Source organism: Rattus norvegicus, chromosome 4, assembly GCF_036323735.1.
Source record: "Rattus norvegicus strain BN/NHsdMcwi chromosome 4, GRCr8, whole genome shotgun sequence".
Classification (NCBI taxonomy): domain Eukaryota; kingdom Metazoa; phylum Chordata; class Mammalia; order Rodentia; family Muridae; genus Rattus; species Rattus norvegicus.
Genome location: NC_086022.1, coordinates 69,562,181 through 69,572,952, shown reverse-complemented (window position 1 = coordinate 69,572,952; position 10,772 = coordinate 69,562,181). Strand labels below are relative to the sequence as shown.

At 42.6% G+C, this 10,772-nt stretch overlaps 1 protein-coding gene across 3 annotated transcripts; it reads left to right on the top strand.

Annotated features, from left to right (window-relative positions):
* The first annotated feature begins 635 nt into the window (after positions 1–635).
* Positions 636–9,452, top strand: Mrps33 (mitochondrial ribosomal protein S33). 3 transcript variants are annotated; one of them, XR_005503180.2, is made up of 4 exons: positions 636–775; positions 6,005–6,242; positions 7,430–7,526; positions 9,092–9,194. XR_005503180.2 is itself a non-coding variant. In XM_006236305.5 (3 exons), exons 2-3 carry the CDS (start codon positions 6,031–6,033, stop codon positions 9,195–9,197), a joined length of 318 nt encoding a protein of 105 aa, XP_006236367.1. In that variant the 5' UTR covers positions 637–775; positions 6,005–6,030; the 3' UTR covers positions 9,198–9,452. The 3 variants fall into 3 exon arrangements, 2 of the variants coding, with proteins under 2 accessions (XP_006236367.1, NP_001041328.1); XM_006236305.5 differs by lacking the exon at positions 7,430–7,526 and having other exon boundaries at positions 637–775; positions 9,092–9,452; NM_001047863.1 differs by lacking the exons at positions 636–775; positions 7,430–7,526 and having other exon boundaries at positions 6,015–6,242; positions 9,092–9,450.
* The last annotated feature ends 1,320 nt before the right edge of the window (positions 9,453–10,772 follow it).

The following is a 10,772-nucleotide window of genomic DNA, read 5'->3' as shown; positions in this document are numbered from 1 at the left end:
GAAGCAAAGGCAGTTGGATCTCTGAGTTTGAGGTCAGCCTGGTCTACTCAGTCTGCTCCAGTACAGCCAGGGCTACCCAGAGAAACCCTGTCGCGACAAACAACACACACACAAAAAAAGAAAAGAATAAAGCTGGGGACAGAATTTTCCAATAGCTTGTCCAGAGACGCTGAACTTGAGGGGAGGAGGGGGTCTTCCAAGACACAGTTCTCTCAGTGCTACTGCTCCTGTTTATCCACTACCCAATAGTCCCATCCCTGTACCCCAAAGAGAGAAACACAGCTCTACTCCTTGACTGATAGGAATCTAACAGAGTCAGAAAGACTCGGAGCTAGCATCAAGTAGTATCTTTGGAGCACATAGGGCATAAGCTCTAATAAAAAGAAAAATGAAATGTGAGGACAAAGGAAAAATACTGCATTTCATTCTATTATCACAGAGCAAGTAGCTTCAGAGACGAGACTCAGCTCTGGCTATTCTCAACAGAATGAAGCGTGTGGTCCCTCCAGAACCTTCCTGGAAAGCCAAGACTCCCCCACTCTTTGAACCACACCCACATACCCAGCTTTCATCACCGGCGGCAGCCCTCGGTTCAGAGCGAGCGCAGCCGCTAGGTGTCACCCGAGGTCCCGCCCCCAGGGAACAATAGTAGTTCCGGGTTCTCTACCGACTCCGCTCTAGCCACCAAGCTTCCGCCTCTCTCCTGCTCTCTGGAGCTGTGAACAAGCAAGGGGGCGGGCCTTCCGGGGGCGCGCGCACGCGAGGTCAGGAGCAGGTAAGGCTTGCTGAGTGTTGGGGTCACTGCAGAGGGTGGCGGTGATGCCGGCAGACCCAGGTTCCTATCCTGGTGGAATTGCCAGATCTAGACAAGTCAGTTAGGGACCTTCCTGGAGGTTCCACGTGTACCCCACAAACACTTGGGGCTTTTCCTGCGTCCTGTGGGAAACCGAACAAACCAAGAATGTGCTTCCTTTCTCTTAGCCCGTCCTCAGCACTCAGTTTTGTGTGGGGAGTGCAGACGATTGTTTGTTGCTAGTTATTTAAAATGCATATTAGATGATGCTTGGGAAAATGAGTGACACTGCTACAGTTTCCTTTACCAGAGGAGTGATCGGATCAAACAGTGGGGAGTATGAGTTGTTCATGCTGAACAAAATAAAGTTATCACCTATTCGGTGGCATTCATGCCCTGTGACCCAATAAAATAGTTGATACCAATTTTCAAATGTTCGTTCTGAACAGAACAACTCGTGTGCATCCTTGGATCGTGATTAGGTAGGCACTATGGCCTCAGTTTTGTATGTCCGTCAGTAAGGTGAAGAGCAACTGGCCGCCTGATGTTGATAGTTGACCTACACTTTGACGCACACACGTGCACCTGCAAACATTCTAAATAAATAGATCCATGAAAAGATAAATTTGCCGTTTTATGCCGAAGGTGGGGGGCATAGGGTGGCAGTTCTGAATTCTCAGATGTGCACTTTATGTGTTTTGCTTGACATATTTAAGTAACTTGATTTCACTTCTCATTTTCAAGTTATTTTCTCCCGTATTTTTCTTTCATTCACATTTAAAGAAACATGATATTTCAAAGAAACTAATTTGTGGGTCTGGAGAGATGGCTCAGTAAGTTAACAGAACCCAGATTGTTCAAGTTCCTAGTACCTATGTCAGACAGCTCACAACCACTAGTATAGGGCAACGGTTCTCAACCTGTGGGTCGCATATCAGCTATTTACATTACGATATTTACATTACGATTCATAACAGTAGCAGAATTACAGTTATGAAGTAGCGGTGAAATAATTTTATGGTCGACAGGGTCACTAGGACATGAGGAACTGTATTGAAGGGTCACAGCATTAGGAAGGTTGAGAACCACTGCTCTAAGGGGACCCTCTCCATCTTGCCTCCTTGGGCACATAATCACACAGACCCACACACAAATAACCTTTGATTTTTTTTTTTAATTTCTACACTGTTGTGTAACTCCTAGGATAATTTTATGTGAATTGAAATCTAATTGACATGTAAATTATTTGACTTAATGTCATTTTAAAAGGCTATATCTTTCATAAAGTTGAAGTCCTTTAAGAAAGCATGCTAAAAAATCTTGAAAAGTCCTACATTTTAAAATTTTCTTTTACTTGTATTTGTGTGTGCTCAGGCATGCAGAGGTCAAAAGACACCTTGGGGGACTCTCCTTCCACCATGCGAGTTCCAGAGTTCACACTCAGATGGCAGACTTGGTGACAAGCACATAGACTGCTAAGCCATCTCTCCGACCTTATTTATTCCTTTCTTTTTATTTAATGTTAGAGAAGGGGGAAGGGAGGTAGCAATGTATCAGTCTTAGGACAGGTTACAGAAAGCAGTCATTTTTAGCCTGTGTTTTTGTTTTGAGACAGTGTCTTAGCATGTAGCCGTGGCTTGCCTAAAAATCCACTTAAAACAAGATTGGTCTTAGACTCAGAGAATCACTAGCCTGTGCTTTGGAGTGCCAGGTTTCAAGGCCACAACTGACCTCTTGGTTTATTTGTGTGTTGTTTGTACTTAAAATTTACCAGACCAGTGAAATGGCTCAATAGATAAAGACACTACAGTCAACTCTAATGATCAGGGACCCATAGATGAAAGGACCATTAAGTGGCCTCATACCTCCACATGTGTATTGTAGCACATGTGTGCCCATGTACGTACATATATACATACATACATACATACATACATACATACATACATACATACACAAAATAAAGTGCAATTTTTAAAGCTTTTTTAAAAGCACATCCCTTGGGGGATATAGATAGATAGATAGATAGATAGATAGATAGATAGATAGATAGATGCATGCAAGTGTATATATTTAAAGCAGTTTCCCCTGTCATTTACTGGGATGTGTGGCCATGCTGTGGAAGGAAACTAAAGCCACAGTGCTGGGAGTAGGACTGAGTCAGGGACTCGGTTCGAAAGAGGTTTATTCTCTTTCTTTGTCATAAAGACTGTCATTTTAAGACGTGGGTTTTGTGGTCTGTGTTGCCATGGATTCTAATCTGATCTTATTACTGATTATATACCCCACCTGTCTGCTACACTGCAGAGTGAGTATGGAATTACCTTAGCATCCTATGATGGCTTTGGCTGCTTTCTAGAGTTTCTTCCTCTCCTTCCTGCCTGTCAGGTTACCAAGGTTCTGGCTGCCCCCTGTCAGGCTTTGTAAATCAGGGTATCATTTCAGGGAGGTGCGGGAGTAACTGTGTGTGCTCGTGCCCTTGCACTCACTCTCTCAAGTCAGGACAAGGAATCGACCAAGGAACAGTGTCTGTGTGGAACACACAAACACCAAGCTTTCAAAGAGGTTTGGGGCTGTTCCTTTTGTGAGTTACCATTTACTGAGTGCCACTGCCCTCCTTAACGTCTCACAGTATCCCTGCAATCTTTTCAGAAGAATGGAAAGTAAAATTTAGACAGAGTTCAGAATAGATCAAGTGACAGAGCCAGGATACAAAGTCAGGTCTCATCCTGTAGCCTCTATTTAAGAATTAAAGTGACTGGGAATTCAAGATGTATTTTCCTTTAAATATTGTAGCAAATGATAGTTCCCAACCTGCTTTACAGTATCTCTGGAAATGTTATTGCAATTACAGTGAAAATCTATTCTGATACTATATTAGTAATTGAGCAAAAGAGGCCAAAACGAATGGGGAAGAAGGTGGCTTAAACTTGTTTTTGGAAAAAGTCCAAACGGTTTTGGAGGAGGTTTTTCTTTTATTTGTGGTGTTGGTGTTGTTGAAAGCATACATAGAAACATGGCTGCTTCTGAAGACTTCTGGACATCTAAAAGGCTCTGGAAGGATTATGACACTTACGTTCTCCTTAGATGTAAACTGGTAATGACGATTTTCCCCTGATAAAAATGAAAACTTTGTTCTGATTAAAACCAGCCCAAACCCATCTGCATCCACACAGTCAAACAAGAACTGGAGAGCAGGGTGTAGAAAGGGAAGAGGAAAGAAAGCTATGGGAGCCCAGATTAGTTTGAATGAGACTGTGAATCTTCTCCCCTGGCTAGCCTTTGGGTGGCACTGCTGGCCCAAGATCATGTAGTTGACATTCAGAGTAATAGTGGTTTGACGTTGATATTCTACAGTTGCTCTAAGGTCAACCTCTGTTCTGTTTCTGAATGTTGAAATAGCATTAAGACTTTCATCAAACAAACTGAGTTTATTTTCTTGCAAGCACTATTTTGAGATGTATCAGGTGCCCTCTACCTAGTCTTGTCTTTTAGCAGGTGTGTGGGAACCTCTTCTGCAGGTGGCGTTTTATTGGCATTCTTGTGTCCTCCCACGATCCTGGCATTTCTATTTTTGAAGTATTAGTCTGATGGAACCAGATTTTGCTCTGCAAGGGTAGTGTGTGGAACTTTAGCTCCCTTCTCCTGAGGAGGCTTTGGTATGGTTCTCCCATTCTTTTTTTTTTTTTTTTTCAAGATGGATTTATGCCTTTTTTTTACGATTAAAAGCTAGCTCCTTCATATCTCAAGCAAACTATCCCCCAGATAGTCTTTCAGCCAGCAAGGATTCTCACCTTGGCATGAAAAATTAACATAAACTGGTATATTCTGCCAACAATTGTCCACATTTCTGACCTAGAATGAGATTACAGTTATTCTACCAGAAGCTTTCTTTTTTTGGGGGGGGGTGGGTTTTTTGGGGGTTTGTTGGTTTTCTTGTTGTTGTTGTTTTGGTTTGGTTTGGTTTGGTTTGGTTTGGTTTGGTTTGGTTTGGTTTGGTTTGGTTTGGTTTGGTTTTTTCAGACAAGGTTTCTCTGTGTAGCCCTGGCTGTCCTGGAACTCACTCTGTAGGCCAGGCTGTCCTGGGACTCAGATCCTCCTGTCCCTGCCTCCCGAGTGCTGGGATTAAAGCCATGCGCCACCACTGCCAGGCATTTTTTTTTTTTTTTTACTTTTTATTGTGTGTGTCTGTGTCTCGATGCCTGTGTGAATTCATGCCATTTGCATGTGCAGTTCCCACAGAGGCCAGAAGAAAGCATCAGAGCCCATGGAGCTGGACTCACTGGCAGCTGTGAGCAGTCCAACACGGGTGCTGTGAGCTGCCCTGGGCCGGACGAGCAGCAAGCATTCTTCACTGCTGACCTCTCTCTCGCCCCCAGAAGCATTCTTGATTTTTACATGTCCACTGTGTAGGGCTTTTTAATATCTGTTAGCTATAATTTTTAATGCCCTAGTTACCATTCTCACATCTGTTCCATCGATCTGCACCTCGGTAGAAAGTACCAAGGAGCTGCTTTGCTTTAAGGCTGATAAGTCGTATCGTAATTCCTAAGTGACTTTTGTTCAGGAATAACAAATCTTTTGAGCCGATGATCCTTATTTGAGCTGTTGAATTTTGTTTCTACAGAGCCACTGTCTGTTTTTCCCACATGGCTTTCAGTTGCTAGGCAGAATTCAATCCAGTAACCTAGAGGCCAAATGACCTCATAACTCATTAGCAGTTCTCAGAGCCATCTGGTGCCCTTGAGGAGAACAGTGTTCAAAGGACTGATAATAAAGACAACAGCGTAATTACTTCTTTGCCATGATTACACCTCTAGATGGCAAGCAGTCAGCATATTTCCTTGCAGATTGCTTGGGTGGTTGTTTTCTAAAGGTGTAATAACAATGCCATAGCAGAATGACTTGTTTTCCTGACCCTTCCTTCATCCAGCTTGCAAAGAAGTAAACTTGACAAGTAAATAACCTACTAAATTACAAATTGTAAGAAAGGCAATGCGCCAAAGAAACATAGTACACGAACACAAAATGTAAAAACTGCAGGCCAGGGGAGAGACATAGTTCTAGAGTGGACCTGTCTCCACTCCAGGGCAGAACCTGCCCAAGGCCCACAAGAATTCGTGGGTGGCTTGCTGTATTTTCGTTTTCTAAAACGTTTACTAGATAAACGTGGGGTTTCTCACGCTCACGTACTAATCTCCCTTTCTATAGGAATCCTGTTCCTTACTGCTGGGGAAATGTCGCTTTCAGAATATGCAGTGCGCATGTCCCGTCTGAGTGCCCGTATCTTTGGTGAAGTGGCCAGGCCTACTGACTCAAAGTCCATGAAAGTGGTAAACCTGTTCAGCGAGCAGCCCCTGGCCAAGAAGAAAGAGACGTACGACTGGTACCCGAATCACAACACGTATTTTGCGCTCATGGGCACCCTCCGTTTTCTTGGCCTTTACAGGTGATAAGTGGGGAAAGATAGGGTTTTGTGAGAGGAAGTTATAGAACAGCCACGGAAAACGCTTAGCTTGTCCTCCCTACAGCTTTGTGGTTCTTATGAGAGTCCAGGTGAACTAAAGGGTAAGAGGGAGGGGAGATTCAAAAATCGCCTTGATTCACAAACAGAAACATATGCTTATTGGAATTATGTCTAAAGCATTACTGACATCAAATTGTATTGAGCTATAGAGAGATGTCTAATTGCTCTTTAATTTAAAACTGCTCGAAAAGGATGGGGGCAGCTCAAGGGGGCAGGTGAATGGGCCAAAATGATGAGGAATAACACCCCCACCCAAGCACGGTGGTTGCCTGAGCCGCTGGCTCTTTGTCCTGCCCCCTCCCCTCCCCCCCAACTCCCCCCACTGCTCTGCCTCTTCCTGGGTGTGTAGGAGCCTCTGTTCTCTGCGGTGGCAGTTTCGTTGACATTCTTATTCCTCCCACTCGCTTCTGGCATTTTATTTTGTGCCTTTTTTGATATATTAATTTGGCTTGAATAAGCTGTATTTCACTTTTAAGGATAATTTATAAATTATATAACTTCCAATATTGTGCTTTGTATGTTTGAGTAAGTCCTTAAGACCTTTGTCGAGGGCAAAAAGGGTAAAGTGCCTAGACGGTCATTCTTCTCTTTTTCACCTCCAAACCAATACATGCTCCTTAAAGAGGATTAAAACAGTATATTTCATAAAGTTTAACTGCATATCATCTTTAAAATATAACATGCTTTAATTGGACCTAACCATTAAATTAGGAGCATTTGTTGTAATATAAAATTAATAGCACAGCATGATACATACTCATTGCAGAGAGCTAAATGTTGGTATATTCATTTATCTGACATATTCTTAAGTACTTTCCACGTGCCCATACTTAGGATGGACATTAAAAGAGCAGCGATGAACAAAACAAACAGAATCTAAATTAATATATTACTAGAGATTATAATGTCCGACCTGCTTCTGAGTGTCTGCAGTTGCTTGGGACTCTCTCCTGTGCCTTTAGTCTTGCCTCTGAAAATAAACCTAATTTTATTACGGCCCAGAATAAACCATCAGAAGCCAGATTCCATGCAAAGTTATAACCCATAACAAAGTCACATTCGACTGTTTTAATATGCTGCTTAATACTATTCTTTTTGTTCATTTGAAGAACAAGACAAAACTATCTTTGAAGATGGAAAAAATACTTAACAGTTGTTCATTGAAAAGCAAAATTATTTGTATGTGTTTAGTCAGTAGTTATAATGGTAAGTGATGTCTTCAGTGCATGGCCATCTGTAGCGTCAGTCAGTTTGAATGTAGATATCACTTCAACAAAGAAAGTCTGATGTAAAGGCCTGCAATAGAGGGAGGGAAGTGTAAGCACTCCAAACAGTTGGTTCACTCAGTTAACAAGCAGTCATGACGTGCTAGCAGCCTTTGCAGCATTTTCTGTCTGATGGAGAACAAAGACTGGGGGATGATGTAATACATCGTATATGTTTTCTGACAATGTGGTTGGGGGGGTGGGGGGGCGCAAAACTAGCTAAACAGGATCCAGAGTGCTGACAGGACCTGTGGTGAGCAGCCTTAAACAGGGCAGTCAGGGTCAGCCCCACAGAGGAGATGGAGGTTTAGGCTGAGGCTCATGGGTAGTGAGTGAACCTGGTGGGACCTAGGAAAGAACTGTGGGACAGAGGCAAGAGTGAACAAAGGCCATGCTTCCTGAGGCTGGAGTGTGCCTGCAATGACCCAGGAACAGTTTGGGCTAAGGCAATGACTGGGAGACAGGAGGCAGGTCACAAGGGCCTTTGAGTGCTGTGGTAAAGAAAGGGGCTTTTGCCCTGGGCAACAAAATGATCTGACGTCTGTTTAAGATGAATTATTATAGCTATATTAAGAATTATTTGGCATGCCTAGCTTATCCCAATGCAGTCTATTTTGTATTGTCCACGTTTATGGAATAAAATATCAAATTCTTTAAAACCAATCTTTTAAAAAACAGCTCTGTTGGATCTTTTTTATGTATTTAGTTCATTTTATTAAATCCATTAATAATATATATTTAAACCATAAGCTATTAATGTAGTCTGTTAAAGATGAGGAAACTAAGGTGCAAGAGAGAGCCAGGTCTTGACTCCAAAGTCACGGAGCGAGTATCTGCTAGAACTGTGTTTTAAAGCCAGGTTTACTCGAGCTCCATGGCTTACATGTTTAGCACTTTCTTTGGGGATGTGGTCTTAGAATGTAGACACTTTAAACAGTTGCAGAAGTCTTCACCTTCTACACTGTCCACATGTATAATTAGACCTGGCTGCCATGACTTTTTTAATGCCTGTCTTGGTCTGCTTCCCATCTGTTTGACACTTTCCCAACAGCATCCCTTGCCGTTCAGGGCATTCTGGAAAACGGCCTGGTTTGGTAGATGCTAATTCCTAGGGCAATCAGGATCTCTGCACAGCTACTGAAAACTTATACTCACAATTTACTCCTCTCAGTGTTTAGTCTTTTCATTGTTTTTCAATATTGAGATCCTTAGCCAAGGCATTTAGCCTTAACATAGGGAAATGTTGGGTGGTGTATCTCGTAGATGCCTAGGCTTACTGGGTCTTACCTGGAAGTTTACTCCTTTGTAGTATTGTGTCCGTAAAGGAAAACGGACACCTGAGTTCTTATAACCTAGCCAGTCTGTATGTTGGGTCCTCTATGCTTTCTGTTCACCATGTGCCCTGAAAAGCCACGGTCAACAGCCTAAGAGAACAGTTCTAGATTGGTATTTCTCTAGTGTGACAAGCATAGCTCTTTGATTTTTTTTTTTCCCTTCTTCATCCAGAGATGAGCATCAGGACTTTAAGGATGAGCAAAGACGTCTAAAGAAGCTCCGGGGGAAGGGGAAGCCAAGGAAAGGAGAAGGGAAAAGAGCTACAAAAAAGAAATAGTTTCAGCTTATCAAGGAAGAAACTGCCTTCCTCGGTGACTAAGAAAATGCATCTCATTATCTTTCCGTGTATTGGAGGAACATGATTTCCCTCAGTAGACACCAACCCTGTGTCCATGTTCACTTCAGTTGAGCTGTGACTGGTTTCTTGAAGATACTCTAATCCTTCAGGATTATAATGAGCTTGGTTTTGTAATCTGAAGCGTGCCTAATTCTGTAATGGAATAAATAAACTATCGTTGAGTGATTTGTTTAAGATTGGAATGGCTGTTGGGACTGGAGTAGGGGAACCTCCCTAAATGAATGTGCTGTGCTTTCTTTATTCCTCCGTTGCTTCCCCACCCAACCCTAACCTTTCCTCTCTCCGACCAGTGAGCCTTTGCTTTCACCATCCAGCTTGCTCTTTGAGAGGTGCCTAACTGGGGTTAAAAGCTCTCTGGGGAAGGGAAGATTGAGAGGTGCCAAGGGGTTAAAAGCTCTCTGGGGAAGGGAAGATTGAACACCTTGTGTAGACAAGGTATTGGAGCTTAGTAATAGAGTGGTTAAAAAAGAAAAAGGTTTTAGTTCGTAAGACTTTAAGTTTTATAGGAGGCTAATATAAATACATATATATTTAGCATGATTATAATTGTGTTGTATTATAATAGTATTAAATGCTTACAAAGGGAAAAACTACTTTTTGGGACAGTGGATGAGTGGATAAATGCAAATATTGACAAAAACCACATTAGGAAATTTAGAGAGCTTCCAAAGGAAAAAAGAGATTCCATTTAAGCTGAACACAAATGATAAATAAGAGAAAAATGATGGGGGAAAGTGTTTGAGGTGAAGAAAGATTGAAAAGTCCCAAAGTAAGGAATCCTTGTTCCAAAAATTGAAAACAGACCATTGACTGGCTCCTGTTTAGCCATAAGGACATAAACAGGTCAGGCAAGAGGCATAGGCAGAACAGCAAGTTTAAAGCCACCCTGGACAACTTAGCAGGACCCTGTCTCAGAACAGGAAAGAGGATGGTCTGTGCATGTCATGGGAAAGTCCTGTTTAGCCTTAGTCAAAAAGCAATGTGCAGAAGCAAGAGCAAACCTATCAGCTACTTTAGATGGGATTTTCCTTCCCTGAACACTGAATGAGTGCTGGACTAGTAAAAACTCGAGTGCATATGTTTAGACAAATGTTATTTTTAAACATGCATAATCCAGATGGTATGGCTAGGGCTTATATAGCCTGTCTGGGGGAGTGGATACTTAAAACTGGGTGATTTGTGTCTGATAGAGCTGAACTCAAACAGAAGGTTGGAATCCGTTCGTTTAAAGTTTCCTACTGAGTACCTGCCATACGCCTAGCTCATAATAGTTGTGAGGTGATAGAATGAATGGATATGGTCCCTCCAACGTTGTGTGAATGAGCTGCTGCCGCTGCTGTGACAACATAATGGCAAGTCAAAAACCTGCTTAGAAACGGGGCATCTGGCACTGCAGCTGAACCAGGGTAGAAGCTGAGGTAGGAAAGAGTGATAGCCTGCACGGTAACAGCTGTGATGATTCGCCAACCTAGGAAGAAGCCCTCGGGCTGAAGA

Bases quoted from the DNA above. Each gene is read 5' to 3' on its own strand.
- Mrps33 (XM_006236305.5), top strand. From the start codon at position 6,031: ATGTCGCTTTCAGAATATGCAGTGCGCATGTCCCGTCTGAGTGCCCGT. The intron at 6,243-9,091 runs GTGATAAGTGGG...TTCTTCATCCAG, and splicing joins CGTTTTCTTGGCCTTTACAG to AGATGAGCATCAGGACTTTA.